Source organism: Crinia signifera, chromosome 1, assembly GCF_055691185.1.
Source record: "Crinia signifera chromosome 1, ASM5569118v1, whole genome shotgun sequence".
Classification (NCBI taxonomy): domain Eukaryota; kingdom Metazoa; phylum Chordata; class Amphibia; order Anura; family Myobatrachidae; genus Crinia; species Crinia signifera.
The window spans coordinates 182381291-182402520 of record NC_139217.1 but is presented as its reverse complement, the minus strand read 5'-3'; the positions used below and the strand labels follow the sequence as shown (position 1 = coordinate 182402520).

The window sequence follows — 21230 nt, the reverse complement described above, 5'->3', positions numbered from 1 at the left end:
GGGCCTGCGAATGGATGTTACACAGTAATATCTATTCGCAACCTGGTGGGATCCGCCCCATCATTCGATGGTCGCCCACCATCAAATGATGGCGAAGGCTCACGCATATGTAAGGTTGCTTCCGTTGATGTCAGCTGCCTGCTCCCAGCCTGTACGTCATGCCTCATTAGCATGAGAACGCCCAGCATTCTCATGGGAACGCCCATGAAACACTGGGCATTCCCATATGGTAATGGGGCAGCCCGCCGCCCCACACCCCTCTCCTGTTATTTGACTTATGCAGAAATTTGGAAAAAAATCAAAAGGCTTCACAGTATTTATTATGACTTTAGTATGGATGGAAATTTTTTTATCTTACGCTGTAGCCAATGAAGATATTTCATATAGCTCCCTATTTTTGCTACACGTAGTCATATACAATGGGTTAAACACTTCCCTGTAAATGTAATCCTCATTATTAACAATGTTTATAAGAAAGGGAAGTCTGAGGTCTGTAAGCCGCTCTGCAGGATTGTGGTGTAACAAGGTAATGTGCAGCTGGGAGTTTGTTTTGATCTTTGGATAATATCAAGTAGTTAGCTAAATGAAGTAGTGCTTCCCACTGATTTTGGATCAGACATGAGAATGGAGACAACTGAATAAATTGCATATAAAATAGTATGAATCGTGAAGCTTATTAAATGCTGAAATCCTCATGATTTATTTCAAATACATTTTCATCTGCTATAATGTGCAAAAGAGTTTTTCGCCAGTTGTCTTGTATTAGTTTAAAACTTGATACCTTTAGAGGCGTGGTATAGCTCACATACAATGCTTAGATTGACCACCAAATGCCGACATGCTCAAGATTGACACTGGGAAAGGCTCTACATGGAAAAGGTTGACATGACCTTTATACCTTTTTGTGTAAATGTCAACACCAGAGCATGTGGCCCTCCAATAAGTGTACCGTGGTCCCCTTTGGCCTGTTGCCTCCCTCTGGTACTGCTGCGCTCGGCATACTGAGCCGTTTCCAATTGTCCATATTAGGCTGGCGGATATTTTTGAGGTTCATACAAAGGCATCCCGTTTAATGTTTCTGTGGTTCAGTGGGTTCAATGGGTGCCGTCATGACATACGACACTGCAAATCATCTGTGGCACCTTATAAATAAAAAGTAATAACAATATTAATAATAATGACATATGGGATCAGCTGATCATTGATCACCATTCACAGGTTCTGATTTTGTCATGTTACCTTTTTCTGTTATATCATCTCTCATCCACCCCGGGGCCAGGAATGTCATGTGACCTTACTAATCAATCATCAAGCACCAAGGTATGAGATCTGATGTACCAGAATATGCCAGGACAATGTTAAGTGGCTCCAGGCTCTGTAGGTTACTACCGATTCCTGTATATCCATCGGTTGAGCATTGAGTCATTTCTGTTGATTTTACTGCAGTTTCTTTTACACATGTATCATGTGTAGCACTGCTGTTATGCTGTTAAAGGACCATTAAACATGAAATGGAAATGTACTTATACAGGAACTTATATGTCAAATAAGTTTCAAATGCATTTTAGAATTATATGTACAGTATAAAAGACAAGAATTTGCTCAAAAGAGCTGACTGTCTCCCTATTCTAAAAATCAGTAGCATATTGAAGTAATTTCTGATTCATGAACTAAAACCATTAGTTCTGGAAAGTTGTGACCACTAGCTTATACTATTGGGAGATTGCATGCAACTAATGTGGGGAGACTGTGTCTCTGCTGTCGGGAAGCCATGCGGCCCACTGATTTAAATGAACTGGCACAACCACCATCATTAGTACTGGCATTTGCAGCAGCCGCATGCACGTGGAAGACATCTGTACAAACCAGGATTCTATTCTACGTAAGCACAGATCAGAATTGGATGGAGCTCAATATACAAGCACTTAACACTCTCATAATTCAGGAAGGTTGCATCTGATCGCATTGTGGCCGCTAATACCTCTTTCAAACATCCTCAGCTGAATAACCTGGGAATTACCCAGCATTTGAAGCGCCGAGTTATATGGCTGAGTACCGTCAGACCCCCCTTCACGCAGAAGAGCAAATCTCTGGGTCTAACATTTAGACTTGGTCATTTGTATGGGTTTTCACCTGTGTGAAGGGGTCAACTTGGATCCTAAACTCCGGGTCTCCGACCCTGGTCATTTGCAGGGTCAGCAAGTATGAGTTTTAGCTCTTTTTTATTATGTCAATTATAATTAAATATCTGATCAAGCTTGTATTCCTAATGGCAGATGATAAAGGGTATAATTCAGGTTGGATTGCATAAGTGATCCCACCCACATTATGTCCAATGGTGGGGCTGCTTGTGCACATGCACAGGACTCATTCCGCATGTGCACAGGACGGGTCTTGCGATTACCGTACAGAACAGTGTCAGGCAGAGGCATTCATGGAGAGGGGCAGCCATCGCATTGCCCCCTGTTTTCCGGAGTGGCTGGGCCCAGGTCTGTGCTGTTTCCTTGGGCTCGCCAACCGGCCTGCAACTGCAAGCCTGAATGAGGTTAGACTTACTCAGCTGCAGTACCAGAGGGGCAACTGATGTTTGCAATGTTCCTTTACTTTAAACTGCGAATGCATCACAGTATGATGCGATCGCAGATGCACAGCTTCCTGCATTGGCAGTTCTTAAGGATCGCATATGATAAGCTGCTGCGAGTAGATTATAATACACAATCCAAGCTGAATCAGCCCCAAAATGTAGTATTTAAAAAAAAAGTTTTGGACTTTGTCGTTTTCTATAGAGCCAGAGTGGATGAATGTGACAATGATGTTTAAAGCTGCGGAATAGGGGGTTTTCATAGAGAGTAGGATTTGCCATTGCACATACACAATTCCACCAGCTGAACTCTTTTTCTTGAGTTTTCCTTTGGTCTGCGGCTGCCCCACCCAATAGTGACATGTATAAAGCTGGAGATCGACTACCATAACGACCCTATTGTAGTCCAGTTATGTGAGATGTGACAGCTGACTTCGATTCATTCATTAACCCTTTCCAGCTATTCTAAGCTTCAGAAATGCACATGTAAACCTTTATTCTGTAAAGAATGTTCTAGAAGTAATTGTGCACAGGGATTCTTTTTATTTTATTCGTTGAAAAGTAACTTGAACATTTATGTTTATAAGTAACTCACCTATACTGTATAACCATGCACAGCATGCCAGCTTTGCAGCTTGTGGTTCTTGCCTATGCATTTGTTCTAGTAATAATAATCACTCAGAAAATGGGCTATTATCGTCCCGGGTGTATGCCCCCTTTTTAGTCATCACTTAAATGAATTAGGTACAAAGTATGCAACATTAGAGTTCTTATAACTTCAGCTAGTGAAAATCTATAAAATGTAGTATTTGGACCAATCAGTGGGATTGTATTTAATGACATGTACTGTGTTTCTCACTATCCTTTACCCTGCAAGTTAAATAATACAATAATAAAGTACAGTAATACAATGTGTAGTCATTTTTGTTCCCCTCTAGTAAGACAGAAGCATCCATCAGGACACTAGAGGCCATTCCGTGTATGTTTAAATAAAATGAAAGAAGTAAATTTCATACGGACAGTAGTATTTGATCATTGAGAATTACATTGGAAAATCTTTACTATAGTATAATGAGGAGTGGGGGTTGTGAAAGGGCTTGGTTTGTTAGCTTTACTGCTTAGCAGTCCTTTCATCACTTAAGGAAATGGGAGTAGAGATAACACACTTGGCAAGGTGCAGATACCTGTAGTAGCATACAATGCACTGGAAAATAATTCTTATAACACCTTTTAGATCCAAATAACATATAAGCTTCCCTATCCTTAGAATAATAAGTGTCCCAATCTGTAGTATGCATTGTCAAGCAGCCTCTGTGTTTTTCTGAATGGCTGTCACAATAGGGATAGAACAATAAAAGTAATGAATGCAGCGGTTGGACTCCCCCCAGTGCTGAAGGGCCAAGCAATGCGTAATCATTTCAGGAATCTTTATCACTGAAGGAGTTAAGGGAAGCGAGCTCACACCTCTGCCTTGGGAGGTTAAGTTTGGCCTGGTTATGAAGCAGCCAGGGCTGCTTATGCACTCCAAGGCTCTCAGGTGACAAGCCCTCAGGTACACTGTAACATGACTTCATAGGGGGTGGAGCTATGATCTGTACAGGTGTCTGCCTCAGACAGGTTACTAGTGCAGGTACAGCTGATCTATTGCAGGGAGCGCTGAATCATCCCAATGCTGGATTTCAGAGCCACTTAAATACAATTCTAGCAGCAGAGACAATACTTTGAATGATTGACCATGGATACCAAAGACTTCAGTGGAAAAGATACTGGAGGGGTGAAGAAGAAGAAACCCACTTTTCTCAGAAGCAGGTTGTATATGCTAGAGAGGAGGAAGACTGACACTATTGTAGAGCATGCCATAAATGAGGACCATGGGAGTACAGGGACTCTGCGCAGAAGCCAATCTGACAGGACAGAGTATAACCAGAAGCTGAAAGGTAAGAGGGGAACATGAACCTAACATGAACGAACTGCATCTCTGTGGCATCTGTGGGCATCATGTATAATTTGTGCTGCAAAAATGTAATTTTGCTTAGTAAGTACCTACTTACTGAGAGTTATGGCACGTGTATCAGAATGTAGACACATTGCACAAACCAGTACTTACAGGCTCATTTACAAAATAATAATCACATAATGATCTAACTGTATTTATGTAAACACACACTTTGCTCAGGATGTGCTGTTTTAGGAGAACCAGCCTGTTGAATTGGGGCATGCAAAGTTCTAGTAAAGTCATTTGCTCTAAGTGAATTGCTACAGAGCAGGTATGATGAATCTGCTGCAATGTATCATCCAGCATGTTAATTGCTGCCGAGATGACGGATCTGTTGGATGCTGCTGTGTGCACAGTAGGAGCAACAAAACTATTGTGTGTTGGAGCATTACTGCAGCCTTCCTGCATCTCCATGGCCACAAGCTGTTGTGTCCCTACTCTATAGTCACACTGCTGTTTACCTACCTTTATTTTGTATGAATTAATTAATTCTTATTGTAATACCAATGATGGCGTAACCCAATCGCACTAATTATAGAGTTCTGACAGTTATGTGTAACACGCATCTAGCTGTGCCTGTTCATGCTAAACTATATGTTACTGTACATTAATTCAATGTGTAATTTGTCTATTCAGTTCCCACAACACTGCTTGTTGTTTAAGAAAGAATTCAATTGCAAATGCATTCTTTATTATACCTGATATTTAGTTTATTATACACTTGTATGTAACTATTCAGTCTTCAGTCATAGTACAGAGATTTCCATATCACTATCTATAGTGTGCATTTTTTCAACACCTTACAAAAACACTACTTCATTTTCGAAATTTAATGGGCAGATGGTTCTCAGACTAGGGGTAGTCCTTGGTGAGAATGTGTGGGAGTTTCAATCAATCAAAGTTTGATGACTACTGTTCCAGGCTGTGGGCAGTACATTACAAATGGCCTGACCCAGAGATCCATGCAATGCCTATATATGTATGGAGTTGAGCAATAATCAGTCAAGCGACCTTTGCAAAGTTGGTTGCAGTGAGGATTTATTTGAAAATTGATTGACAGACAGGATCATTTGGGGAAGTAATGGGGAGTGACAGGCAGTGGCATCCCCAGGGGCAGATCCAGGATAAAATGACAGGGGGGGCACCATGATAAAAGAGGGTTTGGGTGGGGGAGGGGCGGTGTTAGTGGTTCCAGTGTACATGCTAAGAGAGCGGCAGAGAGAGGGTGGGAATGGGATTAAAAATAGTCCCTGGCATTTAAAGTATGCAGGCCCACGGTGGCAACAAAAGTGAAGGAAGTACTTGTGCGCGCGCCGAAGGCGTGCTCCGGAAAAGGGGTGTGGCCACTCAACAGGGGGCGTATCTTTGAGTGTAGTGTACCACACCATATACAACTTCTACACATTATGCAACAAAATACTAGACACCATTATACTTGCCCCTTACACATGATGCCAAATGGAATGAGTCAAAATTCCCATAATGCCACATGGATTGAGCCAAAATTCAAATAAGGCCACATGGATTGTGTCAAAATTCACAAAATGCCGCAGGGATTGAGCCAAAATTCACATAATAACACACAAATTGAGCAAAAATTCACATAATGCCAAATGGATTGAGCCAAAATTCACATAATGCCACATGGATTGTGTCAAAATTCACATAATGCCACACGTATTGAGACAAAATTCACATAATGCCACACGGATTGAGACAAAATTCATAAAATGCCATACGGATTGAGCCAAAATTCACATACTGCCACACAGATTGAGCCAAAATTCACATAATGCCACACGGATTGAGCCAAAATTCACATAATGCCACACGGATTGAGCCAAAATTCACATAATGCCACACGGATTGAGCCAAAATTCACATAATGCCACACAGATTGAGCCAAAATTCACATAATGCCACACGAATTGAGACAAAATTCACATAATGCCACACGTATTGAGCCAAAATTCACATAATGCCACATGGATTGAGCCAAAATTCACATAATGTCACACGGATTGAGCCAAAATTCACAATATGCTTCATAAACAGGGACATTGTCTGCCAAAGGCGCGCATTAAACATTTACACCATAATATCCATTACACGTTAAGTTACACGCCATTATGTCCATTATGTATTATGCCAAACACCATAATGCCTATTAAAAATTATGCTACATAAGTGCTGCTTATCTACATGCTCATTGCCAGAGGTTCCATGCTCATTGCCATGTGGGATTACATGCTCATTGCCAAGGGGGAATACATGCTCGTGGTAAATGGGGGACAGCCACCGCCAGGCAGAAGTGATAGCCACTGACAGTGGCAGAGCCTGGCTGTATTCAGGTCAGCTATTTGAAAGAATACCCCTTTCAAACCAGAAAAATGCATTCACAGGTTGGCCCCTTTTACACCAGCCTAGTCCCTGCATTTTCTGGTGTGAGGGGGAGAGAAACCCCCCCCATTAACCAGTTATCTCATTTAACCGGTTATATCTTCGGAACCAACTGACCCATTTACATGAGATACCATTTACAAGTATCATATTGAAGAACTTTTGAGTGGGCTTTGAATAATTTTGGTCCAGTGAAACTGGAACGTTTGGTTCCAGAGTAATCTGCCCTCAAAGAACATGAACAGCCATGAAATTACATTTAAAAAATAAAAAAATCGGCTTATCCCCAATATCTCTGGAACCGATTGACCGATATGGACCAGCCTGGTATCATATTGAAGGACCAGCGATTTGAAACTTCTGTGATGCCAGGGGAGGAACTGACAGCCATCGGAACTGGGTGGGGGTCGGAATTAACGGGTCCCATATTATCCTATGGGGAAAAACGTTACAGCTTTGCCAGGCGATATCTCCGGTTCCCAGGGGGCTAGAGACACGGGGCTGGGCTCGTTGGAAAGCCCTGGAATCCGCCAATGGGCATCCCTACCTTCCGCTAAACCCAGTGCAGAAAGCTAAGCTGGCGAAAAGAGATATGGCCTCACAAGTATGAGGGCAAAGCCTCGCAACCCCCGAACTAGCGGTGCTTTAACAGAGGAGACGGCCAGCATGCAGAGTCCATTGGCATTGTGCCAGAGTTTGCAGCGCATGTGCAAGTCTCCAGAAACATGGCTCCAGCCATGTTCCGGAGACTAAAATCAATACTGCACATGCGCGGCCACCATTTTGGCGGCAATTTTTGCTGTGAATGCAGCAGCTGACTCAGGACTCCAGGGAGGTAAATATTAAAACATAGGTGCAGTATTTGTGTAGTGTGGGCCCCCCTGAGATTGGGGGTCCGTGTACACCACACTGATTGCACCCATTATAAAAACACCTATGCCCTGAACCCCTGTTCCTACACTGTAACAGAAGCCAATTGCTGCACATAATGTTACAGTGTAGTACTCGGCTCCTGTCACTGAGCACGAGTCAGCACTTGGTGGTGAGGACCGAGTGCGACCCACATAGCCCTAGTTAGGCTACTTGTGGTGGAAAATACGCAGGTGTGTCGTGACAGTTTTGGTGAGTGTCTTCCACCTAAAACTGCGATTTTGTATTTAGAAAACATGTCATCAGCATCTCAGTTCTGCAGTCATTTTGAGTGACCATATTGTTACTCAAATGGCCGATTATTGGAGGATCTGTGACCACCGCTGTGTGTTTGTAGTGTACGCAGGTGCATTGATATGTAAAGCTGCCAGTGAGCATTTCCAGCTGGCTTCATCATTAGCATATTATTGCACATCCACTGCATACTGCATCATAGCTGCAAATTTATTAACATACATCACTGAATTTTGGAGATACGGTCATTCGGTCACCAGCATGTGTTTCGACAGTCATGAGGTCGACATGCATTTAGATCAACATGATTCTAGGTCGACACACATGAACAGTGGCGGATTCAGGGGGGGGCACCCGGGCACGTGCCCCCTGTCATTTATTTTGTAGCTGAGGACCAGGGCTTTCCAACGAGCCCAGCCCCGTGTCTCTAGCCCCCCGGGAACCAGAGATATCGCCTGGCAAACCTGTAACGTTTTTTCCCCATAGGATCAGTGGTCGAAGTGGGGCGGTATACGGGGGTATGCCATACCGCCACTTTAATCTGAAGATAAAAAAAAAACTTTTTTTCCCCCCTCAGGATGCTCTCTGATCACTCAGCAGCGCATATTGTGCTTTTGTAATACCCCTGTACAACGGGGCAGTCTGGCAGGGGACGTTGATGGACAGGGGGGTGTCCGAAGGTGCGCACTATATTCACTCTTTACTTTTCCATACCCCCACTTCAAAATTTCCATACCCCCACTTCAAAATTTCCACTTCGACCACTGCATAGGATAATATGGGACCCGTCAATTCCAACCCCCACCCAGTTACGACGGCTGCCAGTTCCCGCCCTGGCATCACAGAAGCTTGTGATTGATATCAATTCCAAATCGCTGGGCCTTCAATATGATACCAGGCTGGTCCAAATCGGTTAATTGGTTCCAGAGATATTGCGTGTAAACCGATTTTTTTATTTTTGAAATGTAATTTCATGGCTGTTCATGATTTTGAGGGCAGATTACTCTGGAACCAAACGTTCCAGTTTCACTGGACCAAAATCATTCAAAGCCCACTCAAAAGTTCTTCAATATGATACTTGTCTCATGTAAATGGGTCAGTTGGTTCCGAAGATATAGCCGGTTAAATAAGATAACTGGTTAAAGGGGGGAGGGGTGGTTTTCTCTCCCCCTCACACCAGAAAATGCAGGGACTAGGCTGGTGTAAAAGGGGCCAACCTGGGAATGCATTTTCTGGTATGAAAGGGGTATTATTTCAAATAGCCGGGACCTGCAGTGCTCTGAATACAGCCAGGCTCTGCCACTGTCAGTGGCTATCACTTCTGCCTGGCGGCGGCTGTCCCCCATTTACCACGAGCATGTATTCCCCCTTGGCAATGAGCATGTAATCCCACATGGCAACGAGCATGGAACCTCTGGCAATAAGCATGGAACCCTTGGCAATGAGCATGTAGAGAAGCAGCACTTCTCTGCTCTTATGTAGCATAATTTTTAATAGGCATTATGGTGTTTGGCATAACACATAATGGACATAATGGCGTGTAACTTAACGTGTAATGGACATTATGGTGTAAATGTTTAATGCGCACCTTTGGTGGACAATGTCCCTGTTTATGAAGTGTATTGTGGATTTTGGCTTAATCTGTGTGGCATTATGTGAATTCTGGCTCAATCCATGTGGCATTATGTGAATTTTGTCTCAATCCGTGTGGCATTATGTGAATATTGGCTCAATCCATGTGGCATTATGAGAATTTTGGCTCAATCCGTGTGGCATTATGTGAATTTTTTCCCAATCCGTGTAGCATTATGTAAATTTTGTCTCAATCCGTGTGGCATTATGTGAATTTTGGCTCAATCCATGTGGCATTATGTGAATTTTGGCTCAATCCGTATGGCATTTTATGCATTTGGCTCAATCCGTGTGGCATTATGTGAATTTTGACACAATCCATTTGGCATTATGTGAATTTTGGCTCAATCCGTGTGTTATTAAGTAAATTTTGGCTCAATCCATGTGGCATTATGTGAATTTTGACACAATCCATGTGGCATTATTTGAATTTTGGCTCAATCCATGTGTCATTATGTCACTTTTGGCTCATTCCATTTGGCATCATGTGTAAGGGGCAAGTATAATGGGGTCTAGTATTTTGTTGCATAATGTGTAGAAGTTGTATATGGTGTTGACACGCCCCCTGTTGAGTGGCCACACACCCCTTTTCTGGAGCGCGCACAACTACATCCTTCACTGTCGCCATGGTGGGCCTGCGTACTTTAAATGCCAGGGCCTATTTTTAATTCCATTCCCACCCTCTCCTGCCGCTCTCTTAGCATGTACACTGGCACCACTAACACCGCCCCTCCCCAACCAAACCCCTTTTTTATCATGGTGCCCCCCCTGTCATTTTATCCTGGATCCGCCCCTGCACATAAATGTCGACATGGGTTAGGTCGACATTGTCATTAAGTCAACAGCCAACAGGTCGACATGGGGTTGTTTACATTTTTATTGAGCCGACATGTGCCGACAGGCGGTGTTTCATGCCCCACCATCCACTAGGGTGTGGTGGGAGAATAAAATAGTTTACGGAGTGTAGAGAAACCGCGGTCCTACGTTTCAGTGTCCATGTCCACTGTGTTGACATTCAGGACAAAAAAAGTGAAAAACCCCATGTTGACCTTTTGACTGTCGACCTAATGACCCTGCGACCTAACCCATGTCGACCTACACTCATATCCACCTTCCTGAATGTCGACCTAGACTCATGTTGACCTAATGACTGGTGACCTAATGATCCACACCCGAATTGTGTGTGTGTGTGTGTGTGTGTGTGTGTGTGTGTGTGTGTGTAAAACTGCTGCTCAGCTTCATGGCTTCTTATGGTTTGTGTCTGTGTATAACCAAAGAGTCACCCTGCTTACTAACAGGCTGCTTTTAAAAATTGAAGAATAATCTTCAGCTACGTTTTTATTAGTTTTTTCCTATTTGTTGTTGTTTTACAACTGTGCATTTCTGCGCATGTGCATGCACTGTGTGCGAGCGGCCATGGCTAACAGAGCACTCGCACACAACACTGCGGGCGGGGGGAGGTGGGCCAGTGGTGTGGCCATGGGAACACCCAGCGTTTCATGGGCGTTCCCATGAAAATGCTGGGCATTCCCATGGTAATCATTTAGTGACGTGGGTGCCAGACGCAGGCAGATGACATCACCGGATGTCAGCTGTCGACCATGTTCCCCTCCAGAACACACGCAAGCCTATGACGCCCGAGAGTCTTTTAGATCTGCATGTGTCCACCACATAATTGGATGGTAGGCGACCATCAAATGATGTGGGTGTCACCCCAGAGGCTGTTTATGCGTATCCATTTATAGTATACATTGTAATAAGACCAAGGGGAGTTATTTAGTATGACATATATTAATAAAGTCGTACGGTACTCAGGTAATAAATTATCCATAGATCGCGATCACTAATGCATATATGAGGTGGGTATCTATAAGATGTAAGTATATTACCCACATGATTGCAGTACAATACTATAAAAGAAATACGGTACTTGTTTCCTAGCACGGCCACACCGATTCTAATCTGGGGCATCGCAGGTAAAAAAATCTCATCGGTCGCATCGCATGCGTGCTAAAAAATCGCATGCGATGGTCCCAACGCGATGCCCCCGATTTCCCATAGGGAACAATGTTAAATGCCTCAATTTACCCAAATGAACAGGGAACAATGTTAAATGGTCCAGAAACCCCCCAAAACACCCCAGAACAGTGAAATGGCCCCCCAAAATTAGTTAACGCCACCCCACGATCAACGTGAACCCGAAGCGTGGCGAGCGCAGCGAGCCCGCGAGGGGCGGCGGTACGCGTCCTCCGACCTTTTCATACCCCCACTATCCACGTCGGCGTGGAGTTGAGAATAGAATAGTGTGGCGTGCGCAGCGAGCCACCGAGCCCGAAGCGTGGCGAGCGCAGCGAGCCCCGCGAGGGGACGCGGATACCTTGACAGTTATACGCGTCCCCTCGCGGGCTTCACAGGTGTCCGTGGCGACGCGGACACCTGTGAAGCCCGCGAGGGGACGCATTTACCTGTGAAGGTATCCGCGTCCCCTGGCGGGGCTCGCTGCGCTCGCCACACTATTCTATTCTCAACTCCACGCCGACGTGGATAGAGGGGGTATGAAAAGGTCGGAGGACGCGTACCGCCGCCCCTCGCGGGCTCGCTGCGCTCGCCACGCTTCGGGTTCACGTTGATCGTGGGGTGGCGTTAACTAATTTTGGGGGGCCATTTCACTGTTCAGGGGTGTTTTGGGGGGTTTCTGGACCATTTAACATTGTTCCCTGTTCATTTGGGTAAATTGAGCCATTTAACATTGTTCCCTATGGGAAATCGGGGGCATCGCGTCGGGACCATTTAATGCTTATTTAGCCGCATGCGACGCGACCGACGCGATTTTTTTACTTTTCAATGCATTTCAATGGGAAATCGGGTCCATCGCGTCGGGGGCCATCGCATACCACTATTAAGGGCACAAGATCAATGCGATTGTGGCCGTGCTAGGAAACAAGTACCAGAAATACATACAAAATTTAAAATAAACAAATAAAAAAATATATGGAAACCAAAGAATCAAACCTGCACAGAATAATGAAAAAACAACCTAAAAATATGTGTATATATATATATATATATATATATATATATATATATTGATATACACCAGGGTTGCCGACTTTTAAATGCTCCTCTCCGGGAGAAGCCCGGAGAGGAGACTTTCCTTACCCGATCGGGGGGCGGGGCTTGACTGTGACGTCACGATTGTGCCATTTTAGCTCTGCCCCCTCCTCTGAGACCCGCGGATTGCGGCATTTACATGCCGCGATTCAGGGGGCTCAGGGGGGTCCCCCAGATTCCGGGAGGGTTGCCCACCCTTCCGGGACCCGATTTTCGGGAGACTCCCGGGAATTCCGGGAGGGTCGGCAACCCTGATATACACCCTGGATGACTGGGCATATGCTATGAAATATATAGAGACATTTCTAGTCTACAAGTCTACATTAATAGTTAGATACAATGGATAAGTGCCAACTTCTCATTAAGGGCCAGATGTACAAAGCTTGAAAAGTGATAAAATGGAGAGTGATAAACCACCAGCCAATCAGCTCCAACCTGTCATGACACAGGCTGTGTCTGAAAAATGACAAGTAGGAGCTGATTGGCTGGTGGTTTATCACTCTCCATTTTATCACTTTTCAAGCTTTGTACATCTGGCCCTAAGCCCTCTTGGAGAAAGGGTACCAAGTTTATATATCCATTGTGTTTCCAAAGTAACTTAGCTCCTCTATCACCACCTCTAAGCGAGGGGGGATATAATCGATCATACGGTAACATAATATGTTGAGTGAGTGGGCTTCAATGAGGAAATACAGAAGGAACGGCTAATCACTTTTTTTAGAGGAAAGTGCGAGACGAATAGATGAGCGAATGCGCAGTCATGCACTCGCGAAATGTGTGCTCCGTTTTCGCAATATAGGATTTGCCCCTAGGAAAAATCAATTGGTAAATGACAACGAGATTTATGTGACACGCCGCCGGGGGGGTAGATAAATACCTTGAGTCGCTGGATACTCTTGGTTCCACACCGATTCTTCTCAGTGTCGGCCGAAGAGAACACACCGCCCCAGGAACTCAAGCAAGGCGCCCAGTAGGTACAACCGCTTATGTTTTATTTAGTGCAAATAGGACACAAACAAGTAATGTGCACACGCATGACAATGAGTGCGTTAAACAATTTAACGATCTAGTAACCAAATATGTCCGCCTTGCAGATTGGGGTCATTAAACTCTCTAACAACGTTCCCGAACTTCTCCAGTATACTGGGGAGTGGATAAACTGCTCCTGACGACCGCCAACTGGGTCTTTGCAGGCAACCGTATTTCCACTCACTATGCAGTCATCAATGAGGGGCCCTAGTCACGTAATACCTATATCTACTGGGTACCCAACATACCACACATCCCAAAGCAAACAGTAACATGTCATATACTGTCAGAATCGACACAATGAATACGATGCTGGATGAATACCCTTCCTGTCACACACCCGAGGGAAGTGTTCCAATTTTGACAAGGTGGGCACAGTAATTTTAAATCCGGAGAAGAATTGGCTCCTGGCACTATAAACTTCCACCACAAGCTAGCAGGGCATCCCTCCTTATCAGCTTCCAATAGATTTCCTGAAGGGGCCGATTCCTTTGGTGCCCGGCGTTACAGGGGATCCAAACCTTTTAGGGCTAACACCCCTTATAGTGCTCCCTGGTGGGGTATTCGAGGTAGTGGACCTGGTGTACTACCTGGCCGGGCAAAGGGGTTGAGGCTAGCTGGGACAGTAGCGGGGGCTTTGCCCAATAAATGGCAGTCTCCGTTGATGATAGGGAGTGGGTAAACTGAGGGCTGGCCTGGGGAACCAGCGAGCAGGGTACCTGATGTCAGAATCAAGGTGCAGGCTCCTGCCCGTCAGCGAGCGGGTCCCCCGGCGTCTGCTGGCTGGTGCTGGACTCTTCTTTTCTGCAGGAGGGCACGCTAGTGTGGGCGCTGCTACTGCAGCGTTGCCACACTCAGCTGCGCCCTTCCTGACCCGCTGTACTCCCTGTCGGCTTCTCTCCACGCGGCGCCCAGGCGCTGAGAGATTCTTCCCTGTCTGGCCCCCTCAGTGTATGCCTGGTGCGGCTGGCGGGTCGGAAGGTCAGCCGGGGTCACAGGTCTCTCCCCGCTCCCTCCTAGGCTGTGTGCGGCAGTCTCTCTCCCCGTCCCTCTCTGGTTCAGCCGGGTGTCGCGCGCTTCATCCGCTCCGTCCCGGCGTCTGTCTGCGGGTCAGCAGAGGTCACGCTGCCATCACCGCACCGTCCCTCTTCCTCCTCCTCCGGCTGCCGGTCTTCCCCCAGGCACCCGCTTCTTCTTTCCTCTCGTTGGCCGGCCACGCTACTCTCCTCCTCCTCTCCTTCCGCTGATTTGTCCTCTTTTCTGCCAGTCAGCCTGGGGACAGGTTTTTCGCGCCCTTTCGGCGCCTCTAAGTGTTAACCCCTTAGGTCCTGGAAGCAGGATTTTCACTAGTGCTGCGGTTGCCTAGCAACCCAGCGTGCATTGTCCCTGCTCCTGGGGGCATCCCAGATTGGGGTGCCACATATCCACCCACTTTAAGGATGCTCGTCCTCGGGCATCAAACCAGAATTGTTCTGGAAAAAGTCTTCTGGGTTGGGGTTCAACTATTCACTGCCCTCGGGGAGGGGTCACATACATAAAGTCACATTAACAGTTTACACATCTTTTTAGTAATATGTACAGTACACAATATTCAGTAAGACATTGCGTGCGGCAAATCTACTCCCTATACCACAGGGGTAGCACGCCTCGCGTGCTTCTAACTGAACGCCCCGCTCCAGCCCCAGGGGGTGCGATCTCAACTGCCTCAGGAGCAGGTTCAACGATCCTCGGATTGTTCTGCGGCGGTATATTCGGAAGGCGTGGTACGGACCATCCTACAGTCGGCATCAGTTCCCACGGGTCCTGGAACCACCTTGTGACGGGATCTTCCTTTTCAAGACTTCCTTCTCTACTTGACCCGGAATCTACTGGAGTTTGACTCAGATATGGCTTGCTCCGACTTTGATGGATCCATTGGGAGTGGGTGCCAACGTGCTGGGCGGTGCGGTAGGCTGCTACTGTACCCCATGGTTCTTCTGTCACCACGTAGGGGTCCGCTTCCCACTTCGCACCGAGTCTGCGCTTGGGGCGATTCTGTCTTTTGGACACTGGGGTGATCTGTCCATAGTTGACCTTCTGGTGGTCCCTATTCTTCCCTGATTTCCGGTCGACCAAGTCCCTTGCGTCAGCAACTTTGGACTGGGGTTCTTGCGCCCAGGATGCGCATGATTCCAGGTGGGACGTTACTGGGCTGGTAAGTGTCAGCATCTCGCTTTGCTCCCTGCTATCCTCCTCTGGGCGTCGAGGCAAGAGGGAGGGGGCATCGGAATTGTCGTGGCAGCGCCCAGTTCGGCACCGGTGAAACCGCCTGCGGGAGCGGCGTCTGTCGGTATCAAACCTGCTTCCTTTCACCGGTCCCCCTCCTGGACCCGTCACGTCCACCGCTTTAGCACCCTTTTCTCCTTCTACCACATCGAATTCCACTGTCTCGCCATCTTCGACACTGTGCAGGAACTTCTGCACGTGGTTTCTTCTTATGGCCGTTCGATGGACGAAAACATCATCTTTCGTGTCATTCCGTTTAATGAAGCCATATCCTCTTCGGACATTAAACCATTCGACAGTTCCTTGTGCCCGTGTGGCCAGCACCTTCTTCACTGCCTGACTCCTCTGGACACAGATAATGTGTTGCAGGGTTACCTCCTCAGCCTGATCCGGGTTAACCTGTTCTTGCTTTAGTGCCGCGATCAGCTCTTCGGGGCAATGTTTTAGGATGTTCATGCCCAGGATGATGGGGGAAACCTTTCCTTCCTCACAGGTAATCACCAGATACCCCTGTTTGGGTAAGTACGTTTGTCCGATCTTCAGGTCGGCTTCCCAGTACCCGTTGCAGGTGACCTCTCGGCCATTGGCAGCGACCACTTTCACCTGCGTGGGGGGCGGTCTGAATGGAACTTCTTTCCCCCAATAGTTTTGGAGGGTGGGTAACTGTATCATAGATACTTGCGACCCGGTGTCTATCATGGCCACCTTCTCTATCCCATTGATCAGCACTTTGATCCTCGGGCATTGTCCCACATACTGGGCCCACCATTCCTCCGTGTCTGGGTCTACTCCCGGTGTTCGGGGTCGCTGGCGTATTTCCCTCTGCATATCCGCCATGCTGACAGCGAGGTTCTCGATTTGCTTTTGTAGAACCTTGAACTGGTCGTCCGGTAGGATCTGTGTGACCCGTATGGCTGTGTCTCTGTCCTCCTTTGCCCCATCAGGGCTGATAGAGAAGGCTCTCCGTGAGTACGGCTGTTCGTGAACCCCTCGTAATTCAGGGTACTCCTCTTCTACTTCATCCTGTGTCCCGACTACCCCGATGGCCGCGTCCTTGAAGTCAGCGAAGGTCACACCCACCATCTGCCTTCGCAACAGCCTCAGTTGCGCCCGTATGCTCTCTCGTTCGGCCCCTTCGATCAGCTGAGCTATTAGTGTCTCATCCGCATTCCTCAATTCCTCCGGGTCGATGGCTTGTATTGCCTTACTCAATTCTATTAGACTGAGGGCGTAATCTCGCAATGTCTCGCCCGCTCGTTGCTTCCTTCCGTATAATTTCAATTTTAATTCTGGGAGGCTTCGCGACTCGAAGGTGGTGGATAGCTTCTTCAGTATTTGTGCTACCGTCGTCTTGTGTTCGGGTGCCCATGACATCACCTCGCGGAGAGCAGATCCTGTCAGTTGTCCTATCAGGATCTGAATCTTCTGGTGTTCTTGTATGGTGTACAATAGGCATGCTGCCTCTATTCCTCTCTTGAACTCTTCGAACGTGGTTCCTGGCACCTTCTTCTTGTCTCCACTGTAGCTGGGTAACCATGACGCCCCGAAGTAGTAAGGTAACGTGATTTGGGAGGTTGGTGCAGCGGCGGCTTGTCCTTGTTTTTCACCCTCGGGTGCTGGTATCTCTCCGCCTTGTGCTGGCGCAGCTGGTTGCTCCATCTTCCCTGCTTGGTTGTTCTCTCCGCCGACTCGTATCCTGTTCGTGACGCCAAGTGTGACACGCCGCCGGGGGGGTAGATAAATACCTTGAGTCGCTGGATACTCTTGGTTCCACACCGATTCTTCTCAGTGTCGGCCGAAGAGAACACACCGCCCCAGGAACTCAAGCAAGGCGCCCAGTAGGTACAACCGCTTATGTTTTATTTAGTGCAAATAGGACACAAACAAGTAATGTGCACACGCATGACAATGAGTGCGTTAAACAATTTAACGATCTAGTAACCAAATATGTCCGCCTTGCAGATTGGGGTCATTAAACTCTCTAACAACGTTCCCGAACTTCTCCAGTATACTGGGGAGTGGATAAACTGCTCCTGACGACCGCCAACTGGGTCTTTGCAGGCAACCGTATTTCCACTCACTATGCAGTCATCAATGAGGGGCCCTAGTCACGTAATACCTATATCTACTGGGTACCCAACATACCACACATCCCAAAGCAAACAGTAACATGTCATATACTGTCAGAATCGACACAATGAATACGATGCTGGATGAATACCCTTCCTGTCACACACCCGAGGGAAGTGTTCCAATTTTGACAAGGTGGGCACAGCAATTTTAAATCCGGAGAAGAATTGGCTCCTGGCACTATAAACTTCCACCACAAGCTAGCAGGGCATCCCTCCTTATCAGCTTCCAATAGATTTCCTGAAGGGGCCGATTCCTTTGGTGCCCGGCGTTACAGGGGATCCAAACCTTTTAGGGCTAACACCCCTTATAGTGCTCCCTGGTGGGGTATTCGAGGTAGTGGACCTGGTGTACTACCTGGCCGGGCAAAGGGGTTGAGGCTAGCTGGGACAGTAGCGGGGGCTTTGCCCAATAAATGGCAGTCTCCGTTGATGATAGGGAGTGGGTAAACTGAGGGCTGGCCTGGGGAACCAGCGAGCAGGGTACCTGATGTCAGAATCAAGGTGCAGGCTCCTGCCCGTCAGCGAGCGGGTCCCCCGGCGTCTGCTGGCTGGTGCTGGACTCTTCTTTTCTGCAGGAGGGCACGCTAGTGTGGGCGCTGCTACTGCAGCGTTGCCACACTCAGCTGCGCCCTTCCTGACCCGCTGTACTCCCTGTCGGCTTCTCTCCACGCGGCGCCCAGGCGCTGAGAGATTCTTCCCTGTCTGGCCCCCTCAGTGTATGCCTGGTGCGGCTGGCGGGTCGGAAGGTCAGCCGGGGTCACAGGTCTCTCCCCGCTCCCTCCTAGGCTGTGTGCGGCAGTCTCTCTCCCCGTCCCTCTCTGGTTCAGCCGGGTGTCGCGCGCTTCATCCGCTCCGTCCCGGCTCCCGGCGTCTGTCTGCGGGTCAGCGGAGGTCACGCTGCCATCACCGCACCGTCCCTCTTCCTCCTCCTCCGGCTGCCGGTCTTCCCCCAGGCACCCGCTTCTTCTTTCCTCTCGTTGGCCGGCCACGCTACTCTCCTCCTCCTCTCCTTCCGCTGATTTGTCCTCTTTTCTGCCAGTCAGCCTGGGGACAGGTTTTTCGCGCCCTTTCGGCGCCTCTAAGTGTTAACCCCTTAGGTCCTGGAAGCAGGATTTTCACTAGTGCTGCGGTTGCCTAGCAACCCAGCGTGCATTGTCCCTGCTCCTGGGGGCATCCCAGATTGGGGTGCCACATTTACATGTAAAATTATGTTTAATATGTAAGGTTTTTCCTGTGATAGGGTGCTCAAACCTATCACCTGCAATTTAAAATTGGCATGTGGTACATCCACACCTAAAACACCCTATACCTGGCGGTGGAAAAAATGGTACTTGTTTCCTAGCACGGCGTAGTTAAATTAAGGTAACTTAAGGTATGCGATGGACGCGATTTTCTGTTAATTAAGTGGCTTTACTGCCGGCAAAGAGAAAATCGCATTGATCGCGTCCACCGCATGCCTTTATAATGGCATGCGATGCGATCGACGCGATCAACGCGATTTTACATAGGGAACAATGGGAAATGGGACAACGGGCCCAATTTTTCATTAAGTATGTGAAATGGCCCCCCATTGTTAACGCCACCACACTATTGACGCCAACCCGAAGCGTGGCGAGCGTAGCGAGCCCGCGAAGGGCGGCAGTATGCGCCCTCCAACCTTTTCATACCCCAACTATCCACGTCGGCGTGGAGTTGATTTTCTAAAGTGTGGCCATCGAGCCCGAAGCGTGGCGAGCGCAGCGAGCCCCGCGTGGGGACGCATATACCTGTGAAGTTATGCGCGTCCCCACGTGGGGCTCGCTGCGCTTGCCACGCTTTGGGCTCGGTGGCTCGCTGCGCTCGCCACACTTTATAATATCAACTCCACGTCGACGTGGATAGTGGGGGTATGAAAAGGTCGGAGGACGCGTACCGCCGCCCCTCACGGGCTCGCTGCGCTCACCACGCTTTGGGTTGGCGTTCATCATGGGGTGGCTTTAACAATGGTGGGGCATAGAGGGGTATGCAATTATATTTGGGGTTTCGGGGGCTTTTTACATTGGGCCCAATGTAAAATTGGGTTTCAGGGACCATTTTACATTGATTCCAATGTAAAAATCGCATCGATCGCATCGCATGCGATTTGGTTGCATGCGATGCGATCAACGCAACTTTTTTAGATCCCGATGCTTAAGATAAAAATCGCTGTCGCCGTGCTAGGAAACAAGTACCGAAAAAATTGCATGGTATGGTCTGCAGTTTCTGTGATGTCAGTTTTCACTAATATGTCATGGAGACTCCTCCCAGGTTTATAACAGGACATCATAATATAACGGGTGTCCTGTAGCTGTAATTTGGGGTCTGATTGAATTTTAGGTCAGTGCTTTTTAGCAAATGCATTAATGCCCTTACTGGCAGGTTTGTATTAACCCATGGCACAAACGGAGTGATGATTGAAAAATAAAGCCCTTTGTATGGAGCGTAACATGCTACTCCAGCCTAAAGATAAACCCATCACCACTCTGTTTGTACCATGGGTTAACACTTACAATCCTGCCAGTAAAGGAGCACACATTTCACGAGCGCATGACTGCTCATCGCTCATCTATACATTTAGCACTTTCCTCTAAAAAAGTGGGTCCCTCTGCATTTCCTTAATGAAGCCCACTCACTTAACCATACCTCCCAACAGTCCCGATTTTATCGGGACAGTCCCGATTGTCAGGGCCTGTCCCGCTGTCCCACCCGCGGACGGCAGTGTCCCGCGATGTGGGGGGGCTGTTGGGAGTCCCCCCTGTCAGCTGCTAAGCAGCGGGGAATAAACGCTGTGCGCATGCGCACAGTGTCTATTCCCGCAGCCAGGGTGCTGGGGGCATGGCTAGAGGCTCACAGAGCCTCTGGGTCATGCCCCCATAGCGTCAAAATGGGGGCGTGGCCTCGC

General features: G+C 47.7%; 1 protein-coding gene across 1 annotated transcript in view; it reads left to right on the top strand.

Annotated features, from left to right (window-relative positions):
- Window positions 1–4316: 4316 nt before the first annotated feature.
- ARHGEF38 (Rho guanine nucleotide exchange factor 38) overlaps window positions 4317–21230 on the top strand; it is a 109679-nt gene continuing 92765 nt past the window's right edge. The window contains exon 1 of the mRNA XM_083178843.1: window positions 4317–4518. Coding sequence (XP_083034969.1) covers window positions 4317–4518 — 202 coding nt within the window. The remainder of the gene's footprint in view (window positions 4519–21230) is intronic.